Here is a 27569-nt window from a genome sequence, read left to right as displayed (position 1 = left end):
TCCTCACAAGAAGGTGCATTGGAGTATGTTGGGGTAAAACTAGGCCTGTGGCAGCACCAGTATTGCAATATTTGTTTCCATGGCAAAAAATGAAAACAGGAAGCAGACCGAACTATTTGGTCCTTTAAAAACCTACTGTATGTAACATATGGTGTGCTATAGCTTAGAAAATAAATACATGTGACTCTGGATGACAACATAATGATGTTTTTTTCCAACATTAGGGCTGTTTTCCTAAAGGAGTTAAATCTGCTTGATCCCGGCCCTAGGTAAAACCATGGCATTTTATAGAGAAAAAAACTGTACTGTGCCTGGAAAAGGTCAGAGCACACTAAGACACACCTATATTTTTAAAAGCACGTAAGATTTATCATTTGACTTGTAAAAGGTCATCCTTGTACCCTATACACAACAATCAGTTACATTCTAGTCCAGAACTCTGAAATGCCAAGGAACGGTCGACGTAAGTCACACAGTCCGTTAACAACCCAACCAATCAACACAACCAAGGTGTATACGGGACCAATGGAATTAGAATACGTTCTAATTATACGGCAGAACCTTCATTGCGTTCTACGACCACAGTGCATGGCCAGGAAGGCTATACAGAAGCAAACAGAAGGACACTGTCTGTCATACTGTCTGTCTGTATCTCTGTCATACTGTATGTCTGTCTGTCTGTATCTCTGTCATACAGTCTGTCTGTCTGCCTGTCTGTCTGTCTGTCTGTCTGTCTGTCTGTCTGTCTGCCTGTCTGCCTGTCTGTCTGTCTGTCTGTCTGTCTGTCTGTCTGTCTGTCTGTCTGTCTGTATGTCTGTCTGTCTGTCTGTCTGTCTGTCTGTCTGTCTGTCTGTCTGTCTGTCTGTCTGTCTGTCTGTCTGTCTGTCTGCATCTCTGTCATACTGTCTGTCAAACTGTCTGTCTGTCATACTGTCTGTCTGTCAATCATTGACGGCTCCAGATACAATGCTATTCTGCTCTATGTGGTCGTAATGATTTACTGTCACAGTGTGAGTCAGATAATATCATTATATAATAATATAATACATGGAGACATATGAAACAGCTAATAGCAGTCTCCTCCTGCAGTAGTTCTAAGACTAAGACATACTGTATCTATGATGAATGAGGTCCTTCACTGGCCATAATACACACACACACACACCATAACAAGCACGCACACACACACACACACACACACACACACACACACACACACACACACACACACACACACACACACACACACACACACACACACACACACACACACACACACACACACACACACACACACACACACACACACACACACACACACACACACACACACACACAGTATCTGTTTAATTATCTCACTCCTCTTTCCTATTTCCTCTTCTCTCTCTCTCTCCCTCCCCCATCTCATCCCCATGCCCACCTCTCCTGTGTTAATGTGTTGTTGACGTCCAGAAGGATACACAGTGTACTACACGGCTTTAATCTGTTCCCCTGTACCTGCTGTAATCAGCAGCCAGCATCCATCTCTGACGAGGCATGAATGGGTTCTGTGTGTGCGTGCGTGTGCGTGTGCGTACGTGCGTGTGCGTACGTGCGTGTCATTAGTGGTTCTGGCCCAAAAAATGCTGTTACTGTTTTGCTGTTGCGAGTAATGAATCGTCTCTCTAAGGTGCCTCTCTGATTAGTGTACAATCTTCATTTGTTGTGTGTGTGTGTGTGTGTGTGTGTGTGTGTGTGTGTGTGTGTGTGTGTGTGTGTGTGTGTGTGTGTGTGTGTGTGTGTGTGTGTTTCTGCACGTATGTCTCTCTCCCACAGGAAAAGATAGAGTCGGGTACAAAGAATCGAGACATAGAAGGCATGGGAGTAGCAGAGATCAAGTATGGGGACTCAGCCTGCTTCGTGATGCACGTGGCTACAGGGCTGTGGCTGTCCTACCAGGCGCCTGATGCTAAAGCCTCCCGTATAGGACCCCTGAAGAGAATGGTGGGTTATTATACATGTTCACTGCTCTGATGGTGTGGAAGAAGTGTGGAAAAGTCACAACCTTCACTGTACTGTATACTACTGGAGTAGGCCTCTCTCAGCAGTAGTAGGACGTTGTTCAGTGAAACCAGAGTCGTCATAATAAGATTACTTAATCAGTCTTTATGGTTTAAGCACATTGATACATACTTTATACTACCATAGACGGGTTGGTTGTTTTGCAACAAAACCGACACGTGCACAACTATGGGGCAAAACAGACAGGGTTGGCTTAGATTGTTGATGACATGTTAACTATATTTTTTCTCCAATGTTCATTGAAAACATAAGTAAAGTTGCACAATGAGCACTTATCTCTCAAATACATCGTTACAGTAGTTGGTTAGCTAGCTAGCTAGCGAATCTTAGCCATATTTTACGATCCCCCCCCAACATGGCAGTTTTTTGTCATTGTTGCTAGCTATCTGGCCATCCAGAATCACACATGGACTTCTACCCCTTTGAAGTGTGCACATCGCATTCGTGATGTTGTCAGCTAACCCATCTATAAGTAGTGGGCTAATCTAGTGTGGGTATTGGATATTGGAACAGACCGTAGGTGAAAACAGAGTTACCATAATGAGACGACTTAATCAGAGGATTAAAGGCTAGTGGGATAGTTTCGCACTGTGAGTCACATTGTACCAGCTGGCATGTTGTCAAGGTGACCTGGCCCGTTAGCAGAGCAGATGTGGCGTTTGTTGTCTCTGGCCACTGGCCCAGGATGAGCTGCATAACACCCAGCGGAGAGAGGGAGATGGAGAGAAGAGCCGATGGGAGGGAAAGAGAGAGATAGAGAGAGAGAGAGAGAGAGAGAGAGAGAGATAAGAGCTGGTGGGAAGGGAGAGAGAGAGATAGATGGAGAGAGAGAGAAGAGCTGGTGGGAAGGGAGAGAGAGAGATAGATGGAGAGAGAGAGAAGAGCTGGTGGGAAGGGAGAGAGAGAGATAGATGGAGAGAGAGAAGAGCTGGTGGGAAGGGAGAGAGAGAGATAGATGGAGAGAGAGAGAAGAGCTGGTGGGAAGGGAGAGAGAGAGATAGATGGAGAGAGAGAAGAGCTGGTGGGAAGGGAGAGAGAGAGATAGATGGAGAGAGAGAGAAGAGCTGGTGGGAAGGGAGAGAGAGAGTTAGATGGAGAGAGAGAAGAACCGGTGGCAGAGCTGCTAACTCTCACGCATTGGACGTGAGACACATGTATTTGACCCTCTTCTCTGGCTCTCACGGCACACATCTTATATCTCACACATTGAAAAGTACTGCTTTTATTTTTCTAATTAGTCCATTGTATAGTCAGTCTGTTAACTTTTCAACTGTGCTCCAACTCGTCTTGAAATCGGACGCCTGAAATGTAACGTCACGAGCGGCACCTCTATCATTGTCCTGTCTTGCCACAGAAAATTGCCGCACATTGAAGCGTATGATTGGTCTATTCATATAAAGGATCAAGGGGATTGGATGCATGTTTTGAAGAAACGCCCCTCAAGATTAGAGTGGAGCTGAATGGAGAGAGAACGCTCTCCGCTATGTTTCTAAAACTGTAAAAAGAGCAGCACGGTAGCACTTTTCTTTTCATGTACAATGTTAAATTAGGTTGCTGTTACTTCCGTCCTTGTTATTGCAGAATGCAGCCTTTTGACAGCATGTACTAAAGTCGTTATTCTACACTTGCATTAGTCCCCTCGTCTGTTGATTTGCATTTAGGCTGTGACAACGAAAAGGCAGCAGACATACCTACAGTATGTTCTATATCGTGGTGCTCCTATTGGTTTACCCCGCTGCCTAGGCAGCGAACAGCCTGAGACAGAATTATGCACACACCTGCAGCCAATAGGAGTACAGGTGTCCCTAGAAGACGGGACTAGACTGGACTAGACTGAAGAAGCCAAGAAGAGACGAAGACTCAGGACGAAGATAGCACCGTCGATTTCCAGTTCTCGAAGTCGTCCGATAATGAGCACACCGGGAAGTTTTCCACCCCCAAAAGCTCTTTTCAGAGCTCAATGCTGCTGTGCCTCCATGGGGGCTGTGGACTCGCACAACTTATGTTTCGTGTGTTTGGGTTCACAGCACGCCAAGGACGGCATCAGCGATCCCCCTATTTGCGCCAGCTGCGCCCTCCTTCCATTGAAGGAGAGGAAGCAGCGCTGGGCATTCTTTAAGGAGGATATCCCTTTAGAGGACATGCTATTGGTGTTAGCCTCAGCTTCTGAGGCATCATCCGAGGGCAGCGACTCTGGAGAAGACAGGGATTATGGGGATGAGATGGATATTCCTATGGAACAATCCGTACCTCTGACCCAAAACTTCAAGACCCCCTTTCCTTTGGAGAGTGAGAGGTCTTGTACTTCCCTGGGCATTGACGACACGGGCTCAGAGAGATCAGTAGCCCTGTCCTTCGCTGCAGTCTCTCTGCGCTCAGACTTTCCTGGGCTCATTGAGAGGGCTGCTTGACGTTTAGAGATAGCGCTGCCCCCCATTCCCGCCTGACCGGATGTGGACATGATGGAGGGCGGTCCCTATTCTCGGCCAAGGAGGGCGGTGGAGCCTTTGGCTCCAGCAATGCCCTCGCTTGCAAAATACGTCGAAGGCTCATGGGAGGCGCCTCTGGCGGCGCGTTCGCCGGCCAAGGCATACCTCCCATTTACCAGAGTGGAGGGAAGGCAACAGGGCTTCACTAAGGGAATCCCCAGGCTAGAGAGCGCCCTGGCTGCGTATCTCGTGCCGGGTTCGAGTCCCTGGCCCTCTTCCAAGAAGGCCACTCTGCCGACGCAGAAAGACCGTTTCACAGCACAGCTGGTGGAAAAGTATTTTACGTTGGGGGCCCAAGCTGTAGCAGCAGCGAATAACATTGCCCTCCTATCGGCCTCTCTGTCCCGTCTAACCACGGGTAAGACTGAGCTCGGCAGTGAGGAGGTGGAAGAGGCGTCCAGGATTTCTGGTGCTATTCTTCACCTGACACAGGCGTCAGCTGTCTGTGCGGGGAGGTCCATGGCCACTTCGGTGGTCGCAGAGCGACACCTATGGCTGTCACTGACAACCATGAAAGAAGCAGACAGAGCGTCACTTCTGAACGCCCCCTTCTCTGACGATGGATTCTTCGGAGTCGCTGTCAAAGAGGCGACGGAGCGCTTCACGAAGCTCGACGAGGAGATGAAGCAGCTGGCCAGACACCTGCCACTGGCAGGGACAGCAGGCCACGTGATTACAAAACAGTCCACCTCCACCGCCTCTAGTAGAGCAGGGTAGAGAATGGAGGATGGCACAGCGACGAGTTCGACTGCGCCCGCTATTCCCCCCCACCCTTCTGTTGAGGGTACGGAGAATAATGTTTTTTGTTAATGTGTGCAATAAAGAGTTGGTTCCACCTGACTTTGTCAAAAAAGAGCCCCTTTTCCATAATACATCCGAGAGCGTTCGACCTTCCTCACTCTCTCTCTCTCTCTCTCTCTCTCTCTCTCTCTCTCTCTCTCTCTCTCTCTCTCTCTCTCTCTCACACACCACTCTGAGTGCAGCTCAGCCCACCAAAGGTGTGTAACTGAGCGCACACATGAGGCGGGAGTGCTGTAGTGAGTATCTCACATAGCAGGCTGCAGTCTCAACCAGATAATGGCATGATGACGTGACCGCTATTCAGGGATGGCGCTCTGTCTCAGGCTAACGCCTCAGTCAGTGCAGTTCAGACCTGTGCTGCGTTCACGGAGGGCCGGAATTCTACGGTTACGTGTTTAACCAACATATCGGCACCCCCGTTTCTCTCAGAACGCGCTGATGTTCACCACTCTGAGTGTAGCTCAGCCCACCAAGGGTGCGTACAGTAGCTGAGCACACACATGAGGCGAGTGTGTTAAAGGTAACAAGGCACCACCTTGCTTTACCTCATGAAGACCTCACATTGCAGACTCCTAGGAGTACTGCAGTGAAGGCCTCACATAGTAGATTGCAGTCACAGCCAATTAATGGAATGATGACTCAATTGCTCTCTGGTTACGGCGCTCTGTCTCAGGCTAACACCTCAGTCAGTGCAGTTCAGACCCGTGCTTCGTTCACGGAGGGCCGGAATACTACGGTTACGAGTTTAACCAACGTATTGGCGCCCCTGTTTCTCTCAGAACGCGCTGTCCTTTCTTGGGAGGCCCGCCTTGGGCTGTTCCACCACTTCAGTGCTGGGGAACAGCGGCGGCGAGGGCCATCGAGGAATACAGGTCCTTCCTACTGAATGTACCACAGCTTCGCGCTCTTCCGCTTTCTCTACATTGCTGGGAGTGGCGACGAAGCTGTACCCTCTCACGCTGGCTAGACCAGACGTTGCAGAAGGTTTATGCCATCCAATTCCATCGGACCCCTCCCCCATTCAGGGGGGTGGTGGAGACGGTGATGAAAACGCCTGAAAAAGTCGCCGCTCTCGTTGCAGAGATTATGGAACTTTTGGCGAAGGAGGCGGTCACAGTAGTTCCCTGGGAGCAAAGGAACAAAGGGCTATATTCGCCCTATTTCCTATTCGTCCTATTTCTCAACTAGAGCGTAGCCAAACGGCCCTTCCAAATGCTAACGACAAAACGTCTACTGGAATGTGTCCAGAAGGGAGACTTTTGTACGAGCATAGACCTAAAGGACGCGTACTTTCATGTGCCGGTGCAGCCGCGTCACAGAAACTTTCTGCGATTCGCCTTTCAAGGGGTGGCGTACGAGTTCACGAGGATGCCATTCGGGGACGCCCTGGCACCTCGCACGTTTTCCAAGTGTCTGGAGGCGGCATTGGAACCATTGCATCGTCAGGGAATAAGGCTACTAGCCTACCTAGACGACCTACTGGTTCTCGCCCCGTCAGCAGAGCTGGCATTCACTCACACGACACAGACAGTGATTCATCTCACGCGTCTGGGGTTCGCTGTGAATTGAGAAAAGAGCGCACCCTGGCCCAGTCATCAGATTGTCTACCTGGGGATACAACTAGACATTGTAATGATGAGGGCTCGAATTTCGGACCCTTGAAGGGTAGCCCTGTTGCTAGCCCTGAGAAGGTTTCGTCCGAATCACACGGTAACGGCGCTGTCAATCATGTCACTCTTGGGTCTCATGTTGTCAGCCCGTTTCGTGGTCCCGCTGGGACTCCTGCGCATGCGCAGGATGCAGCGATGGTTCGCCCAACTAAGACTAGACCCAGTGCGACAACGTCGTCGGTTGGTGGTGGTTCCTCTCTCGCTCAACCGGACCACAGTAGCCTACATAAATCGCCTGGAAGGAGTCAGGTCTCCTGCACTCCACCAGTCGGCGGAGGAATTGTGGCTGTGGGCTCACGAGCACCTTCGCTCGTTGAGAGCAGCACACATTCCAGGCTACTTGAACGTGGGAGCAGACCTCATGTCTCGAGGGGGTCCTCGAGACGACGAGTGGCGTCTGCACCCGGACATTGTTCTCCAAATTTGGAAACAGTTCGGGAGAGCTGAGGTGGATCTATTCGCATCACGTGTGAACGCGCATTGTCCTCTATGGTTCTCTCTAAGGGATCAGGACGAACCGCCACTGGGGAGGGACGCGTTTGCGCACCGACCGTGGCCGAGAGTTCTCCTGTATGCATTCCCACTGCTGGCCTGCATTCTCCTACTGTTAGCCAGGGTGAGATCAGGCGGGCTGTCAATCATATTGGTGGCTCCCGATCGCCCAGGGGCTTCATGGTTCGCAGAGATTCAGATGTTGATTGCGCCACCTTGGCCAATTCCACATCAACGGGACGCGTTGACTCAGGCGGGAGGTGCGATAGGGCAATTGCTCATAATCAGCCAACCACTGAAAGCTTGGCTCCTGAGAGGGACAGGCTAGAGCGCCGTGGGTTATCTGATTCTGTAATCAGGACCATACAGGGTTCACGTGCCAGTTCCACTTCCAGGGTTTATGCCAGCAGATGGAACGTTTTTTCACAGTGGTGTGCCACAGAAAATGTGGACCCCGTGTGCTGTCAGGTAGAGAGTGTTCTCTCGTTCCTGCAGTGTTTATTTGATAAGCAATGTTCGCCCGCCACCATTAAGGTGTTTGCAGCGGCGATTTCGGCTTGTCATGAGGGGTTTGGCAGAGACACTGTCTTCAGCCACCCTCTGGTGAAACGTTTCCTTTTGGGAACAAGGCGGCTTAGGCCAACGCCTAGAGCCACGCTTCCTCAGTGGGATTTGGCTCTGGTACTCGAAGCGCTCTGCGAGCCGCCGTTCGAACCATTGAATCAGATTCCCCTCAAGATGCTGTCTTTGAAGACGGCACTGTTGCTCGCTTTGACTACTGCTAAGCGTGTCAGTGATTTGTGTGCTCTTTCGACGAGACCCGGCATTCTTTCGCCGATTTGAGTAGAGCGGTGTTACGTCCTAACCCGGCATTTATGCCGAAGGTTATTAAGAGCTCATATAGATCACAGACCGTGGAGCTGTGGGCTTTTTCTCCCCCTCCCTATGGGGAGAGGAGAGAGGAAAGGCTCCATCGCCTGTGCCCAGTGCGCGCTTTGGCGTGTTACTTTGAGCGCACAGCAGCGATTAGGTCATCGCCTCAGCTGTTTTTGTGTCACGGTGTGGCTGCACTAGGTAGACCACTTTCGAAACAGCATCTGTCTCATTGGCTTTGCGAAGGCATTGAGACAGCTTATGAGGCAGCGGGGCGACAATTGCCTCAGGGTATAAGAGCTCACTCCACTCGTGGAGTAGCGGCTTCTACTGCCCTTTTCAGAGGAACAGGGGTAGAGGATATCTGTGCAGCGGCGTCGTGGTCGTCACCGTCTCCATTTATCCGGTTCTATCTCTTGGATATGTCTTCTAACTCTTTGGCTCAGTCTGTACTCAGCGTGGCTGAGGGGAGGACTTGAGGTAAGAGAGAGGAATGCAGGACCGAGGAGACTGGTCTCTTTCAGGTCCGCTTCTGATAGAGAGACATGTTTTAGCATGACTCCTGACTGACATGTTCAGTACAGTAGAAGGCATGTATTGATCTGCCCACCAGTGAAGAACTGGGTTGCGACGGAATGATGAGGGATAATAGCAGTAACCTAGGTTACGGTACTATTAGACCGGTCATGACAATTTTGACGGAATGTGACGTCATCTATCTGCTTGTTCAGATTAGTATGAATCATGTTCTGGGATCTGCCCACTAATCTCTGGGGTTCCATTGATTGAGTGGGGCGGGCTACCGTGTACACGATGTAGAGTGACACTTTGTGTCATTCCATTAGTGGTCGGTATTGTTGTAACAGGATATTGAGGTACCATCTATCTGCTAGTACAGATTAGTATGGCCCATATTCTGGTTATCTGCCCACCAGACATTGGTGATGCCATTGGACTAGGTGGGGCGGATTTGAACCGAGGACGCAGTATATTGTGACACAATGTGTTACAGTACTGCGGGACTTGGTCGCAGCTATTGATAGGCCCGACCTTTTCATTTCGATGGGAAGTGTTGGGCTCGGCAGGGAGTACATTTTGGAGCGTTGCACTCCGCCTTAAACCAATAGGAGCAGAGCTCCCCTATGGGGCGGAGCTCCACGATATAGATCGATAGTTACCGGAGTTGTAACTCCAGTTCTATGAGTGGAGCGGAGCCCAATAGGACTTAAGGCCCTGCCGACCCTCTCTAGTCTCACTGAAGATAATTTCTCGGGAGGCTGATTGAGGGGAAGCGTCCCGTCTTATAGGGACACATGTACTCCTATTGGCTGCAGGTGTGTGCATAATTTTGTCTCAGGCTGTTCGCTGCCTAGGCAGCGGGGTAAACCAATAGGAGCAGAGCTCCCCTATGGGGCTCCGCTCCACTCATAGAACTGGAGTTACACTCCGGTAACTATCGTTTTAGTAGGGAAGTTTGGTAGAGTGACCTGATTTGTTAAACAGATTGTGAACCCAAAAGTGTAAGTTTGATTCTAGAGTGTAGGGGCAGATTTATGTCATCTTGTCTTCAGAAGATTTTATTAGCTATTTACTTTATTTAGTCTGATCAGTGAAACAATTCTCATTCTTGACAATGTGCTAAAATATAGGGTAATTAGTGTGATAGTCAGCAAGAACACTAATGTTATTCACCACACTTACTGGATTATTCCACTTCTTCCCAGTTCTGCCAGTGTAATAGCATATTTGAAATATAGAAATCTGATATGCCTACTTATGTCTTTGAAAATGATTTATATGAGGCTATGTATTTCTGTAACCATTCATTGACAGTTTTGAATAAGTCATACATATAAGCATTGAATATTAAATTCTCCAGGAATCAAATATACTCCAGGAATTAACTTTTCAGGGAAGTCAGGAACAAATATACACAATCAGTTAGGAAAGCAAAGGCTAGCTTTTTCAAACAGAAATGTGCATCCTGTAGCACTAACTCCAAAAAGTTTTGGGACACTGTAAAGTCCATGGAGAATAAGAGCACCTCCTCACAGCTGCCCACTGCACTGAGGCACACTGTCACCACCAATAAATCTAAGATAATCGAGAATTTCAATAAGCATTTTGCTACGGCTGGCCATGCTTTCCACCTGGCTACCCCTACCTCGGCCACCAGCTCTGCACCCTCCGCTGCAACTTGCCCATGCCCCCCGCTTCTCCTTCACCCAAATTCAGATAGCTGATGTTCTGAAAGAGCTGCAAAATCTGGACCCCTACAAATCAGCTGGGCTAGACAATCTGGACCCTTTCTTTCTAAAATTAGCCGCAGAAATTGTAGCAAGCCCTGTTACTAGCCTGTTCAACCTTTCTTTCGTATCATCTGAGATCCCCAGAGATTGGAAAGCTGCCGCGGTCATCCCCCTCTTCAAAGGGGGTGACACTCTAGATCCAAACTGTTACAGACCTATATCCATCCTGCCCTGCCTTTCGAAAGTATTTGAAAGCCAAGTTAACAAACAGATCACCGACCATTTCGAATCCCACCGTACCTTCTCCGCTATGCAATCTGGTTTCCGAGCTGGTCATGGGTGCACCTCAGCCACGCTCAAGGTCCTAAACGGTATTATAACCACGATCGATGGAAGACAGTACTGTGTAGCCGTCTTCATCGACCTGGCCAAGGCTTTCGACTCTGTCGATCACCGCATTCTTATTGGCAGACTAAATAGCCTTGGTTTCTCAAATGACTGCCTCGCCTGGTTCACCAACTACTTCTCAGATAGAGTTCAATGTGTCAAATCGGAGGGCCAGTTATCTGGACCTCTGGCAGTCTCTATGGGGGTGCCACAGGGTTCAATTCTCGGGCCAACTCTATTCTCTGTGTATATCAATTGCTGCTGGTGACTCTCAGATCCAACTCTACGCAGACGACACCATTTTGTATACATCTGGCCCTTCATTGGACACTGTGTTAACAAACCTCCAAACGAGCTTCAATGCCATACAACACTCCTTCCGTAGCCTCCAACTGCTCTTAAACGCTAGTAAAACTAAATGCATGCTCTTCAATCGAACGCTGCTTGCACCTGCCCGCCCGACTAGAATCACTACTCTCGCGCGGTCTGACTTAGAATATGTGGACAACTACAAATACCTAGGTGTGTGGTTAGACCGTAAACTCTCCTTCCAGACTCACATTAAGCATCTCCAATCCAAAGTTAAATCTAGAATCGGCTTCCTATTTCACAACAAAGCCTCCTTCACTCATGCTGCCAAACATGCCCTCGTAAAACTGACTATCCTACCGATCCTTGACTTCGGCGATGTCATTTACAAAATAGCCTCCAACACTCTACTCAGCAAATTGGATGTAGTCTATCACAGTGCCATCCGTTTTGTCACCAAAGCCCCATATACTACCCAACATTGTCACCTGTACGCTCTCGTTGGCTGGCCCTCACTACATTTTCGTCGCCAATCCCACTGGCTCCAGGTCATCTATAAATCTCTCCTAGGCAAATCCCCGCCTTATCTTAGCTCATTGGTCACCATAGCAACACCCACCCGTAGTATGCGCTCCAGCAGGTATATCTCACTGGTCATCCCCAAAGCCAACACCTCCTTTGGCCGCCATTCCTTCCAGTTCTCTGCTCCTAATGACTGGAACGAACTGCAAAAATCTCTGAAGCTGGAGACTTTTATCTCCCTCACTAACTTTAAGCATCAGTTGTCAGAGCATCTTACCAATCACTGCACCTGTACACAGCCCATCTGTAATTAGCCCACCCAACTACCTCATCCCCATATTGTTATTTATTTTTACTCATTTGCACCCCAGTATCTCTATTTGCACATCATCTTCTGCACATCTATCACTCCAATGTTAATACTAAATTGTAATTATTTTGCGCTATAGCCTATTTATTGCCTTACCTCCATAACTTACTACATTTGCACACACTGTATATAGATTTTCTATTGTGTTATTGACTGTACGTTTTGTTTATCCCATATGTAACTCTGTGTTGTTGTTGTTGTTTTTATCGCACTGCTTTGCTTTATCTTGGCCAGGTCGCAATTGTAAATGAGAACTTGTTCTCAACTGGCTTACCTGGTTAAATAAAGGTGACATTTTAGTGTTGTGCACATGCTAGGCAGAGATGGTAGGGGGACTCACAACTCATAAACATCATCTTTAGTCTATGCAGAGTAAGATGATGGCAGGGATCTTCAACAAGTAGACATCAACCACCTGAATATTGATATTCATTAGATTTTTCTTGAAGGTTCGGTGATTTTGAGAAATGTATTGTTATAACAATAACATTTTCTAACACCCAGCACTTGGGAAACATAGATCAGGGATGGCCAACCCTCCTGGAGAGCTAGCAGGGTTTTCTTTCAGCCCTATTTCAAAGAGATAGTTCACCCACATTAAAAAATATAGAACGTTTGTGTCCTAACCTTGAAAGCAGTCTATGGATAAGCAGACTGCATTCTATGATTTGGTTACCCACTGCCATCAACCATTACTATAAAACTGTCCTGTGCAGAGCCTTGGTGTAGTGGTAACTCTCCCCGGCACGTCGCATACAACGTTCCAGAAGAGAACAGGGATCAGTCCCTGCATCAAGCCTTCGCAATGTTTCTAGCATGTGCCTGTCTCCCTATCTCATTTCATTACTGCCTGAATAAAAGTGTCAAACCAGCTTGCATACTTTACATTTCATCCCCCCAAAAAATCTCAAAGTAACAAAGTCGTTGAATTTTGAGTGTACATTTAATGTTCAAAGCATCCTGAGTACATCTAATTTCAATTTCTAATGGCAGCCCTGTGGTGGGGAGGGAGAGAGAGATAGATAGAGAGAGAAAAGCCAGTGGGAGGGAGGGAGGGAGGGAGGGAGGGAGGGAGGGAGAGAGAGAGAGAGAGAGAGAGAGAGAGAGAGAGAGAGAGAGAGAGAGAGAGAGAGAGAGGACACTGTCACATGTTACACACCTCCATACCTCCATACACACTGACATAGTTTATTTGATGTTTGAGACCTGTATTTTCCCCTCTCTCTGTGAAGGGTATGAAAACATACTTTGCATAATCCAATGGTTTGCCCAGTAAGGTGACCTATAGGGAAGTGAAGAGGAGGATTCCTCATCACTGCGTGACACCTCTTCCATTACTATTAGAAATACAAGGACCACTACTCCTAGGGAGGGAGGGAGGGAGGGAGGGAGGGAGGGAGGGAGAGGGGAGAGAGAGAGAGAGAGAGAGAGAGAGAGAGAGAGAGAGAGAGAGAGAGAGAGAGAGAGAGAGAGAGAGAGAGAGAGAGAGAGAGAGAGAGAGAGAGAGAGAGAGAGAGAGAGAGAGAGAGAGAGAGAGGGAGAGAGGAGAGAGAGAGGGAGGGAGGGAGAGAGAGAGGGAGGGAGAGGGAGAGAGACAGAAGAGCTGTTGGGGAGGGTGAGATGGAGAGAGAGAAGAGCCGAGAGAGAGAGAGAGAGAGAGAGAGAGACAGAGAGAGAGAGAGACAGAGACAGAGATCAGGGATGGCCAACCCTCCTGGAGAGCTAGCAGGGTTTTCTTTCAGCCCTATTTCAAAGAGATAGTTCACCCACATTAAAAAATATAGAACGTTTGTGTCCTAACCTTGAAAGCAGTCTATGGATAAGCAGACTGCAATCTATGATTTGGTTACCCACTGCCATCGACCATTAGTATAAAACTGTCCTGTGCAGAGCCTTGGTGTAGTGGTAACTCTCCCCGGCACGTCGTATACAACGTTCCAGAAGAGAACAGGGATCAGTCCCTGCCTCCAGCCTTCCCACTGTTTCTAGCATGTGCCTGTCTCCCTATCTCATTTCATTACTGCCTGAATAAAGTGTCAAACCACCTAACAAAGATGTCGAAAAAAATATTTGCATACCCCCAAAAAAATCTCAAAGTAACAAAGTCGTTGAATTTTGAGTGTACATTTAATGTTCAAAGCATCCTGAGTACATCTAATTTCCCACCCTGGTCATAGGCCTAAGCCATGTAAAAAAATACAAAAATAGAAATTAGCTTTAAAACAGTCCCCCACTAGAGATTGTGCCAGGGGGCAATGAAATTCACATAGCTAATCTCACTCCAAGCTTTCTTCAAAAGTTGGCAGCCCTGTGGTGGGGAGGGAGAGAGAGATAGATAGAGAGAGAAAAGCCAGTGGGAGGGAGGGAGGGAGGGAGGGAGGGAGAGAGAGAGAGAGGAGAGAGAGAGAGAGAGAGAGAGAGAGAGAGAAGACACTGTCACATGTTACACACCTCCATACACACTGACATATTTACTTTGATGTCTGAGACCTGTATTTTCCCCTCTCTCTGTGAAGGGTATGAAAACATACTTTGCATAATCCAATGGTTTGCCCAGTAAGGTGACCTATAGGGAAGTGAAGAGGAGGGAGGGAGGGAGAGAGGGAGAGAGGGAGAGAGGGAGAGAGAGGGAGGGAGGGAGAGGGAGAGAGACAGAAGAGCTGTTGGGGAGGGAGAGATGGAGAGAGAAAAGAGCCGGTAGAGAGAGAGAGAGAGAGAGAGAGAGAGAGAGAGAGAGAGAGAGAGAGAGAGAGAGAGAGAGAGAGAGAGAGACAGAGAGAGACAGAGAGAGACAGAGACAGAGAGAGAAGAGCCGGTAGGGAGGGAGAGAGAGAGAGATGGAGAGAGACTGGGGAGGAGGAGAGAGAGACAGAAGTGGATCCCTCCTCTCTCAGAAAAGATAACTGTCACAAACTGTCACCATCCATCTCTCATTATCACGTCTAAATGTCCTGACCCATCCTGGGTGGGCGCTAACTGGGGTAGAGGAGGAGACCTCTGCCAACTCACAGCTCAGACAGCTCATATAATGCCTCACTTGATTGGGTGTGATCAGAACCATGTATTTAGAGAGTTGGGCCAATGTGGTTTCTGCATTATGATGCATTTACATGACACTTCAGCATTCTATGGCAGCCATGATAGCTCCCCATTAACATTCCATGGGGAATATTTAAACAATGCTATGTAACTGAATGTCTAGAATCAGAACAATATTCAACACGCTCTAAATACAGTATATGGCTCTGCATGTGAATAATGAGTAACAAGGGACGACACGTTACATTGAGTTGCACAGATACCTGTTTGTGGTAATGTCCGTGTTAACTACTTCTAATAATGTCTGTCTATAATGTGTGTGTTGTGTATTTGCGAGACAGGCCTGTCTGCATGCTGAGGGTCACATGGACGACGGTCTGACCCTTCAGCGTTGTCAACACGAGGAGGCGCGGGCTGTACGCATCATCAGGAACACCACCGTCCTCTTCAGCCACTTCATCAAGTAGGGATGTGTGTGTGTATGTGTGTGTGTTAGTGTGTGTGTGTGTGTGTGTTAGTGTGTGTGTGTGTGTGTGTGTGTGTGTGTGTGTTAGTGTGTGTGTGTGTGTGTGCTGCATTGGTAACCTAGACAGTTTAAGGACCGTCATCTATTCCAGAAAATACAGAACACAGTTGGACTAATTTTGTATGAGCTAGTTGGTGCCTGAAGCAGGATCATACATTAGTGGTTCTATATCTTGACTGCTCCTGAATGCTCCTGAATGCTCCTGAATGCTCCTGAATACTACTGAATGCTCCTGAATACTACTGAATGCTCCTGAATGCTACTGAATGCTCCTGAATGCTACTGAATGCCAAGACGATTTACATTAACTTGCGCAAGAGAGATCCAATCACAGCTGCAGAAGCGATGGCAATTTTCCTGCTTTTGTGTGATTAGGCATGGATTAGCTCTCATGAAATTAGCCTTCCGGTGGATTCACTTCCAGTGACTGATATCGGAAACTATCTGCTGTAGTATTTGTGCGATGTAATTTGAAAACAATTGAGGTGATTTGAGACAATTGTGGATAAGTGATATTAATGTAGCCTATCAACAGTACATTTGTTTTATGTCACTCTCTTTTTCCCTCTGTTTATCCCTCTCTCCTTCCTCCTTTTCTCACTCTTCCTCTCCCCCCAACCTCTCCCTGCCCCCCTCCCCTAGGGGTCTTGACAGTATAGGGGGGGATAAGAATGTGGAGGTGTCCCTGCCTAACTTTGACGAGGTGTTGCAGACTCTGGATGATCTGATTGAGTACTTCAAACAGCCCGACTCAGAGCTGGAACATGAGGAGAAACAGACTCTGCTGAGATCTCTCATCAAACGACAGGACCTCTTCAAAGACGAGGTGAGCTCCCAGGGCTCTGGGACCTCAGGTTTAATCAGGGTTAAAGGCAGTGCTTAATTTGAGCTGGATCCTGCTGGAACAGGATCCGGCACCTCTCAATTCAAATGGATCCTGCTGAAAAGAGAAGATTAATCAGTCTGTAGGCTACCAAATATGTTATCAACTTCCAAATAGGCCTATTGAGAGAACAGTATTGTTTTACAGTAAAACAAGAGAGAGATAGACTTTTAGCAAGAGAGCATCGGCCATCACAGGTGAGTGAGCTGTGCATTATTGGGTGAGTCAGTGAAACTGGAAAGCTTTTTTGGGACTATAATTTTCTCCTCATATTGTACAATAGTGGGGAAAAAAAGTATTTAGTCAGCCACCAATTGTGCATTTTCTCCCACTTAAAAAGACGAGAGATGCCTGTAATTTTCATCATAGGTACACGTCAACTATGACAGACAAATTGAGAAAGAAAAATCCAGAAAATCACATTGTAGGATTTTTAATGAATTTATTTGCAAATTATGGTGGAAAATAAGTATTTGGTCACCTACAAACAAGTAAGATTTCTAGCTCTCACAGACCTGTAACTTAAAGGCTCCTCTGTCCTCCACTCGTTACCTGTATTAATGGCACCTGTTTGAACTTGTTATCAGTATAAAAGACACCTGTCCACAACCTCAAACAGTCACATTCCAAACTCCACTATGGCCAAGACCAAAGAGCTGTCAAAGGACACCAGAAACAAAATTGTAGACCTGCACCAGGCTGGGAAGACTGAATCTGCAATAGGTAAGCAGCTTGGTTTGAAGAAATCAAATGTGGGAGCAAAAATCCCAGAACCACACGGGGGGACCTAGTGAATGACCTGCAGAGAGCTGGGACCAAAGTAACAAAGCCTACCATCAGTAACACACTACGCCGCCAGGGACTCAAATCCTGCAGTGCCAGACGTGTCCCCCTGCTTAAGCCAGTACATGTCCAGGCCCGTCTGAAGTTTGCTAGAGTGCATTTGGATGATCCAGAAGAGGATTGGGAGAATGTCATATGGTCAGATGAAACCAAAATAGAACTTTTTGGTAAAAACTCAACTCGTCGTGTTTGGAGGACAAAGAATGCTGAGTTGCATCCAAAGAACACCATACCTACTGTGAAGCATGGGGGTGGAAACATCATGCTTTGGGGCTGTTTTTCTGCAAAGGGACCAGGACGACTGATCCGTGTAAAGGAAAGAATGAATGGGGCCATGTATCGTGAGATTTTGAGTGAAAACCTCCTTCCATCAGCAAGGGCATTGAAGATGAAACGTGGCTGGGTCTTTCAGCATGACAATGATCCCAAACACACCGCCCGGGCAAAGAAGGAGTGGCTTCGTAAGAAGCATTTCAAGGTCCTGGAGTGGCCTAGCCAGTCTCCAGATCTCAACTCCATAGAAAATCTTTGGAGGGAGTTGAAAGTCCGTGTTGCCCAGCGACAGCCCCAAAACATCACTGCTCTAGAGGAGATCTGCATGGAGGAATGGGCCAAAATACCAGCAACAGTGTGTGAAAACCTTGTGAAGACTTACAGAAAACGTTTGACCTGTGTTATTGCCAACAAAGGGTATATAACAAAGTATTGAGAAACTTTTGTTATTGACCAAATACTTATTTTCCACCATAATTTGCAAATAAATTCATAAAAAATCCTACAATGTGATTTTCTGGAATTTTTTTTCTCATTTTGTCTGTCATAGTTGATGTGTACCTATGATGAGAATTACAGGCCTCTCTCATCTTTTTAAGTGGGAGAATTTGCACAATTGGTGGCTGACTAAATACATTTTTCCCCCACTGTAGTCAAAGCAATGAAAAGGGCTGTCTGGTTCCTCAATAAATACACAAAGATTTCGTGACCTTGGGACTATAAGGTTCTATCGGCACAACGCATCGTTTTTCGATTTTGAGCATCAAAGTTTTCACATCCCAGATCTCAGAACTGTTTTGTAGTGAAAGTGAATTCTTCTTTGTCCCACCTCTGGCTAAAAGAGACTCCCACCAGATATGTAAATGTACCTATTTTCATGTAGGAAGTTCTAGAAACATGTATCACTGCACCGACTCACATAATGACTCATTATGGTATCCTATTCCCTATGTAGTGCACTACTTTTGACCAGGGCCCATAAAGCTCAGGTCAAAAGTAGTGCACTATATATGGAATAGGGTGCCATTGGGGATGCAACCATTGTATGACCAGCCTGGTGTTTGTGTGTGTGTTTCAGGGCATGCTGGCCCTGCTGGTAAAGTGCATCGACCGTCTCAACCTGTACAACAGTGCTGCCCACTTTGGAGAGCATGCTGGGGAAGAGGCTGGGGCGGCATGGAAGAACATCCTCAATCTACTCTACCAACTACTGGGTAAGAGAGATGGAACTTAGGGTTCTGTGTCACCTCTAAACACCCCTCTGCACGCACGCATGCACACACACATACTTCCCTGAGCCCCATCTGAACAGTGACATAACAGTTATTTTATTTACAGGGGAGGGAGGGAGAGAGAGAGAGAGAGAGAGAGAGAGAGAGAGAGAGAGAGAGAGAGAGAGAGAGAGAGAGAGAGAGAGAGAGAGAGAGAGAGAGAGAGAGAGAGAGAGAGAGAGAGAGAGAGAGAGAGAGAGAGAGAGAAGAGAGAAGAGAGAGAGAGAGAGAGAGAGAGAGGAGAGAGAGAGAGAGAGAGAGAGAGAGAGAGAGAGAGAGAGAGAGAGAGAGAGAGAGGGGATGAAGCTTCATCACATAAATAAAAAGTGACCCGTTCTTAACACCCTGTCCTGTCTGCGCTCTGGGCACTGTGATGTCATGATGCAGTGTCCAGGCAGTGGATGCATCACAAATGGCACCCTATTCCCTATATAGTGCACTAGTTTTGACCACAGCGCATAGGGCTCTAGTCAAAAGTAGTGCACTATATAGGGAATAGGGTGCCGTTTTGGACGTGCATAGTGAGACAAGGGAGGCTGTTAACACCAGTCAGATAAATGTTCAAAACCCAGACAACTTTATTTACAAATAGTCAGTTACAAATGCTTTATCACTGATCTCTAGCCTTGACGTGTCATACTTTCATCTCATGGTCAGAAGAGGAGGGGCAAGGTCTCTGCTGTGACAAACTACCCTAAGAAGTTTGAGCAGAGCCATATACAGTGCATTATCTGTCTATATGTAGTCTGGTGGTGCTGTTGTTCACCATTTGTTGTGTTGATGTCATAGAGGCAGAAACCGGTCCATCATTTTAACGCGTTCCCCTTAGTTCACCTTGACTGCACTCATATTCAAATCCTCTACACACACACACACACACACACACACATCCTCTTGCACACAGGCACACACACCTCACTGAAAACAGCCCAGACTTCCTCTCACTAAACCAACATAGGGGTCACCCTGAAGGATGCAGTCTGAGGACAGAGAGAAAAGAGAGAGAGGAGAGAAGAGAGAGAGGAGAGATAGAAAGAGATAGGAGAGATGAGAGAGAGAGAGAGAGAGAGTCAGACAGTGTTCTCTGTGAGTTTGTGTTGACGAATGGCTCTGCGTTGAGGGGTATGAATTAGCTGACAGATTATGCTGTTAAACTATCCCACAGGCATTATCAGTCTGCTGTCCCTAAGGCTAATGCTGAATAATGACTGGGTGAGGAGACAGCTAGATATCAAACATAGACAAGAGGTCTAAAAATAGACTTGTCAGCCTCTGCCTCTCTCTCACCCTCTCACCCCTCTGCAATGTCTGCATCACTCTTTCATCCCTGTCAACCCCTCCTCCTCACCCCTCTTTCCCTCACTCACCCCTCTATCTCCCTCTATTCACCTCTCTCTCCAGCCTCTCTGATCAAAGGGAACCGGAACAACTGTACCCAGTTCTCCAGGAACCTGGACTGGCTGGTCAGCAAGCTGGAGAGACTGGAGTCCTCATCAGGTACCCTACACAGTACATAGAGAGTTCAAGCATTTCGTTACACCCACAATAACATCTGCTAAATATGTGTATGCGACCAATACATTTGATTTGATTTGGTCATAGAGAGTTCATAGAGAGTTTACATTTAAATATTGGGTATGGAATTGTTTGTTTATGTAGTCAAATGCCTTGTATTCATAGCTAGCTAATTGTATGCTGTGTGTGTCTGGTGTAAGTAAACATGAAGCCTATTATGAGAGTATTTCTATAACTGTAAATAAAGTAGCCTTTCTTACAAAGGTCTGTAGCATGATCTCCCAGTAGTTTTAGCCTGTTTTTCCTCATGTATTGTGGAGGTATTCTATTGCATCCTGATAGTCTCCTGATTCTACTCTACTGTAGGTATCCTGGAGGTGCTCCATTGTATCCTGATAGAGTCTCCAGAGGCTCTGAACATCATCCAGAAAGGACACATCAAGTCCATCATCTCCCTGCTCTACAAACATGGACGCAACCACAAGGTCAGCAACAACAACACATTATTTATGTTCTAATAAACTCAATACGAAATACATTCTAATCTAAACATTCTAAAGGTTCTAAATTCCTTCTAAATGTTCTAAACTCAACAGCACATACACACAATACATGTCGAAAGACAATATTGTGCTGTAAACAATGCTATTGTAATCCTTTCTGAGAGAGAGGCAAACACGGGCCAAACATCTTCAGTATGAGCAGCAGTGCTCTGGGCTTTCATTCCTATACCCGGAGGAGATAGTTAACCCGGAGGAGGTAGTTAACCCAGAGGAGGTAGTTAACCCGGAGGAGATAGTTAACCCGGAGGAGATAGTTAACCCAGATGAGGTAGTTAACCCAGAGGAGATAGATAACCCGGAGGAGATGCCCAAAAATGTATGTAAATCAATGCCCAACAATGTATGTAAATCAATGCCCAACAATGTAAATCTGTGGCTATCACAGCTGTCATCGTGGTGTTAACAATAGCCTCAGGCTGCATATCAACATTCCTCTACCTGCTTTACATGCAGTGTTAACTTTTCACCTAACAATATTTGCCCTACTGGGTTAATTGGGTAGTTGGGCATACAGACCCGCATCCCAAATACCACTCTATTCCCTTTGTAGTGCACTACTTTTGACCAGGGCCCGTAGGGAATAGGGTGATATTTGGGATGCAACCCCAGTCTCGTAAACAGCAGGTGTTGGTCCATGCCACGTCGCGGCACAGCACAGGAATTGTAATGACTTTTAACAACCAATAAAGACACGGGCCATGCATGCCCCTCTATGGGTTATTAGCTTAATTTACCCACCCAGGGAGGTAGTAAGGAAGTACTTGGTTGCTAAGTGGCGTGTTATTGTTACACAGAGACAAACCGAAGGGGGGGGAGAGAGAGAGAGAGAGAGAGAGAGAGAGAGAGAGAGAGAGAGAGAGAGAGAGAGAGAGAGAGAGGGAGGGAGGAGGGAGGGAGGAAGGGGGAGAGAGAGAGAGAGAGAGAGAGAGAGAGAGAGAGAGAGAGAGAGAGAGAGAGAGAGAGAGAGAGAGAGAGAGAGAGAGGGAGGGAGGGAAAATAAGGATTGAGGGAGATCGAGAAAGAGCGAACAAGAGAGAAGTATAAAAAATGTATTATTCTATCCTCATTCCCACCAATTTTGGCAGCTATTTTAGATTAATTTTTAGTTTTAGTCTTTTGACTAAAATAGCTTTTAGTATTAGTCACATTTCAGTCATTTAATCCTTGTTAGTTTTTTAGCTCTCTCTCTCTCTCTCTCTCTCTCTCTCTCTCTCTCTCTCTCTCTCTCTCTCTCTCTCTCTCTCTCTCTCTCTCTCTCCTCCTCCCTCTCTCTCTCTCTCTCTCTCTCTCTCTCTCTCTCTCTCTCCCTCCCTCCCCCTCTCTCCCTCTCTCTCTCTCTCTCTCTCTCTCTCTCTCTCTCTCTCTCTCTCTCTCTCTCTCTCTCTCTCTCTCTCTCTCTCTCCCTCCCTCCCTCCCTCTCCCTCTCTCTCTCTCTCTCTCTCTCTCTCTCTCCCTCCCTCTCTCCCCCCTCCCTCCCTCTCTAGATCCTGGACGTCCTGTGCTCTCTGTGTGTGTGTAACGGGGTTGCAGTGAGAGCCAATCAGAACCTCATCTGTGATCACCTGCTTCCCAAGAGAGACCTGCTCCTCCAGACACGATTGGTCAATGACGTTCAGAGGTAACAGGAAGTAGGAAGTGCCCCACTGTAACCATGCTCCATAGAATTAGAACCAGTTCCGTTCTAATTATATGGTGTAGTCAGTCTAATTATATGGTGTAATCATTATAATTCTATGGTGTTCTCTGCAACATATCCTTGTTAAAACCCTATCAGTCCCGAGACCCCAGCAAAAATCGGCTTTTCTTTTATGTGACTTTCATTTATCTACATGTCCAGCCCTTATATTTAGCTTCACAATGAAGTGGTTTACCTTTTTTTTTGGGGGGGGGCAACCAGGGCTACAAGTAGAACGCAAAGCTATTTGACATAAATAGTTGCATTCATGAGTTTTATTGACAAATGTCAATAAAGAAAAGGTCAGTCAAAGCAAAAACCTGATGAAAATGAATGTATATGAATTCTGTAAGTACAGAAAGTGTTTGCTCAGTGGGAAATGAATATCCAACTAGTCAGTGACAGCTGTGTTCTATGTAGAAGAACCCCTTGCCTTCTAAGACTATTTTGCAGTTTGTGAGCGTCATAGAGCAAAACCATTCTCAAACCATTCTGACTATACAGACATTTTTGTAAAAAAAACAGTGGCCCGGAACCCTTCAGGATCCACCCTTGTCTCACAAACAACGCTCTAGCTCAGCCCCCTGTTAATCACACAATGGTTGGTACCAACAGATGCAGAAGAAAAAGACGAATCTGATGGTATAACCACAAAAGGCTGTAGCTCAAACACAGTCTGTAGCCCAAATCATGCCGGCGCGATGGCGGGACTCATTGGGTTAATGAACACCATTCATACAACAATGTGCTCCATAACAGCAGGCAATTAGCAAGTTGTTGCTGAAGGGTTAATTACATAAGGCATACATTCACTCTTGATTTACTACTGCACATGTCTTGTTAACTGAATCGGTGTGATTTAATACAAACTCAACACGGATTTTATGACTGCAATATAAAAGAACATGGAATAGAAATATGAATAATGTTTAATCTATCTGTCTGTCTTGCAGCACTGCAGCACACCTTACTTAAAGCCACAATCTTTGACTTTTTTCTCATCTCTCTGTCCTCATCTCTCTGTCTTCATCTCTCTGTCTTCATCTCTCTGTCCTCATCTCTCTGTCTTCATCTCTCTGTCTTCATCTCTCTGTCCTCATCTCTCTGTCTTCATCTCTCTGTCCTCATCTCTCTGTCCTAATCTCTCTGTCTTCATCTCTCTGTCTTCATCTCTCTGTCTTCATCTCTCTGTCTTCATCTCGATGTCTTCATCTCTCTGTCTTCATCTCTCTGTCTTCATCTCTCTGTCTTCATCTCTCTGTCTTCATCTCTCTGTCTTCATCTCTCTGTCTTCATCTCTCTGTCCTCATCTCTCTGTCTTCATCTCTCTGTCCTCATCTCTCTGTCTTCATCTCTCTGTCTTCATCTCTCTGTCCTCATCTCTCTATCTTCATCTCGATGTCCTCTGTTTCCAGTATGAGGCCTAACATCTTCCTAGGAGTGGCGGAGGGTTCAGCCCAGTATAAGAAGTGGTACTTTGAGCTGATGATCGACCAGGTGGACATTACTTTTCTCACATTCATCTATTTCATTGCTTATGTGTTTTGTTTATTGTGTAGTAATAGTATTGCCAGTTTTTATATTTAAAATGTAAGTTGTACTCGCAATTCAGCTCTTCGCTACCACACGTACAATGCCTTGTCTCTCTCTCTCTCTCTCTCTCTCTCTCTCTCTCTCTCTCTCTCTCTCTCTCTCTCTCTCTCTCTCTCTCTCTCTCTCTCTCTCTCTCTCTCTCTCTCTCTCTCTCTCTCTCTCTCTCTCTCTCTCTCTCTCTCTCTCTCTCTCTCTCTCTCTCTCTCTCTCTCAGGTGGACCACTATGTGACCAGCGAGCCGTCCCACCTGCGAGTGGGCTGGGCCTCCACTAAGGGTTATGCCCCCTACCCGGGGGGTGGAGAGGGCTGGGGGGGCAACGGGGTGGGTGACGACCTTTACTCATACAGCTTTGATGGACTCTACCTGTGGTCAGGTATGCTCTCTGGGGTTCTGCATGCCTCTACCTGTGGTCAGGTACAATCTATGAGGTTCTGCATGACTCTACCTGTGTTCAGGTACACTCTCTGGGGTTCTGCATGGCCAGTTGTGTACTTAAGTCGTTTTTTTGTTTTTGTATCTGTACTTTACTTTTACTTCACTATATTCCTAAAGAAAATTATGTACTTTTTACTCCATACATTTTCCCTGACACCCAAAAGTACTCGTTACATTTTGAATGCTTAGCAGGACAGGAAAATGGTCTAATTCACACACTTATCAAGAGAACATCCCTTGTCATCCCTACAGCCTCTGGCCTGGCGGACTCACTAAACACATGCTTCATTTGTAAATTATGTCTGAGTGTTGGAGCGTGCCCCTAGCTATCTGTAAATAAAAAACAACAAGAAAATGGTGCCGTCTGGTTTGCTTAATATAAGGAACTTTAAATGATTTATACTTTTACTTTTACTTTTGATACTGAAGTATATTTTAGCAATAACATTTACTTTTGATACTTAAAACCAAATACTTTTACTGGATGACTTTCACTTTTACTTGAGTCATTTTCTATTAAGGTATCTTTACTTTTAATCAAGTACGACAATTGGGTACTTTTTCCACCACTGTGCATGACTCTGCCTGTGGTCAGGTACATTCTCTGAAGTTCTACATGACTCTACCTGTGTTCTGGTAAGCTCTCTGAGGTTCTGCATGACTCTACCTGAGTTCAGGTAAGCTCTCTGAGGTTCTGCATGACTCTACCTGTGGTCAGGTAAGCTCTCTGAGGTTCTGCATGACTCTACCTACATTTACATTACAGTCATTTAGCAGACACTCTTATCCAGAGCAACTTACAGTTAGTGAGTGCATACATTATTATAAAAAAAATTCTCATACCCCCGTGGGAATCGAACCCACAACCCTGGCGTTGCAAACTCCATGCTCTACCAACTGAGCTACATCCCTGCCGGCCTTTCCCTCCCGAGTGGCGCAGTGGTCTAAGGCACTGCATCGCAGTGCTAGCTGTGCCACTAGAGATCCTGGTTCGAATCCAGGCTCTGTCGTAGCCGGCCGCGACCGGGAGACCCATGGGGTGGCGTACAATTGGCCCAGCGTCGTCTAGGGTAAGGGAGGGAATGGCCGGCAGGGATGTAGCTCAGTTGGTAGAGCATGGCATTTGCAACGCCAGGGTTGTGGGTTCGATTCCAGTATGAAAAAAAAATATATATAATAATGTATGTACTCACTAACTGTAAGTCGCTCTGGATAAGAGCGTCTGCTAAATGACTAAAATGTAAAAATGTACCCTAGACGACACTGGGCCAATTGTGCGCCGCCCCATGGGTCTCCCGGTCGCGGCTGGCTACCACAGAGCCTGGATTCGAACCAGGATCTCTAGTGGCACAGCTAGCACTGCGATGCAGTGCCTTAGACCACTGCGCCACTCGGGACAACTAGAGTACTGTGGTCCTGTGGTCAGGTACATTCTCTGAAGTTCTGCATGACTCTACCTGAGTTCAGGTAAGCTCTCTGAGGTTCTGCATGACTATACCTGTTATCAGGTACACTCTGAGGTTCCGCATGACTCTACCTGTCCTGATTTGACCCTGACCCTTATAATGTCATTTGGGAGTTAAGTCCTGAAATGTGTGTTTCAAGGTTTGGATTTTTAATGTCAAGGGCAGAGACACAGTATTACAAGCGGTAGCTTATATAACTGTTTACATTTTCTGCCATTGTGATGTGAAATGCCACTGCTATTTTGGGAGTTGAAATCCTGAGGTCATCATTTTGTGGTCAAGAGCAAAGGAAAAATAACAGTAAAATAAAATCTCACCCTTGACCAACCATCCCTCATCTGTCACCCGGCCCTCCATCTAAATAGCCCCCAGACTGATTCTGCCCTAGTTTCTCCCAATTATTTATAGATATACTAGATGACTGACAGGGGGCGCTGTGTTGAAGCTATAGAAATGCATTTATTAATGTCTACATTCGTTTCTTCCACGTTTATTCTATACTGAACAAAAATATATAAACGCAACATGCAACAATTTGAGAATGAGTTTTTCCCCACAAAAACGGCTTTATTACAGACAGAAATACTCCTCAGTTTGATCAGCTGTCTAGGTGGCTGGTCTCAGACAATCCCGCAGGTGAAGAATGTCGAATATGGATGTCCTGGGCTGGGGTGGTTACACGTGGTCTGCGGTTGTGAGGCCGGGTTGGACGTACTGCCAAATTCTCTAAAATGATGTTGGAGGTGGCTTATGGTAGAGAAATTAACATTCAATTATCTGGCAACAGCTCTGGCGGACAGTCCTGCAGTCAGCATGCCAATTGCACACTCCCTCAAAACTTGAGACATCTGTGGTATTGTGTTATGTTACACAACTGCACATTTTAGAGTGGCCTTTTATTGTCCCCAGCACAAGGTGCACCTGTGTAATGATCATACTGTTTAATCAGCTTGTTGATATGCCACACCTGTCAGGTGAATGGATTATCTTGGCAAAGGAGAAATGCTCACTAACAGGGATGTAAACTAATTTGTGCACAAAATTTGAGAGAAAGAAACTTTTTGTGCGAATGGAACATTTCTGGGATCTTTTATTTCAGCTCATGAAACATGGGACCAACACTTTACATGTTGCATTTATATTTTTGTTCAGTATATTACAGACACCTTAATTCATACTTTTAAATTATATTATGTGAGCTAAACATACAAATAAAAAATGAAAACATATATCAAAATATTTTTTAAAGATTACTAATGTTAC

General features: G+C 46.4%; 1 protein-coding gene across 1 annotated transcript in view; it reads left to right on the top strand.

Moving 5' to 3' along the window:
• LOC121548637 (ryanodine receptor 3-like) overlaps positions 1-27569 on the top strand; it is a gene marked incomplete at its 3' end in the record, with an annotated part of 127160 nt that overhangs the window by 83696 nt on the left and 15895 nt on the right. The window contains exons 12-20 of the mRNA XM_045215940.1: positions 1816-1983; positions 15604-15725; positions 16431-16614; positions 18866-19001; positions 20460-20555; positions 20940-21058; positions 22621-22754; positions 24227-24308; positions 24619-24778. Coding sequence (XP_045071875.1) covers positions 1816-1983; positions 15604-15725; positions 16431-16614; positions 18866-19001; positions 20460-20555; positions 20940-21058; positions 22621-22754; positions 24227-24308; positions 24619-24778 — 1201 coding nt within the window. The remainder of the gene's footprint in view (positions 1-1815; positions 1984-15603; positions 15726-16430; positions 16615-18865; positions 19002-20459; positions 20556-20939; positions 21059-22620; positions 22755-24226; positions 24309-24618; positions 24779-27569) is intronic.

This window comes from Coregonus clupeaformis, unplaced genomic scaffold (genome assembly GCF_020615455.1).
Source record: "Coregonus clupeaformis isolate EN_2021a unplaced genomic scaffold, ASM2061545v1 scaf0561, whole genome shotgun sequence".
Classification (NCBI taxonomy): Eukaryota; Metazoa; Chordata; class Actinopteri; order Salmoniformes; family Salmonidae; genus Coregonus; species Coregonus clupeaformis.
The sequence above is the reverse complement of the archived record's forward strand: the minus strand, read 5'-3'. Positions and strand labels throughout refer to the sequence as shown.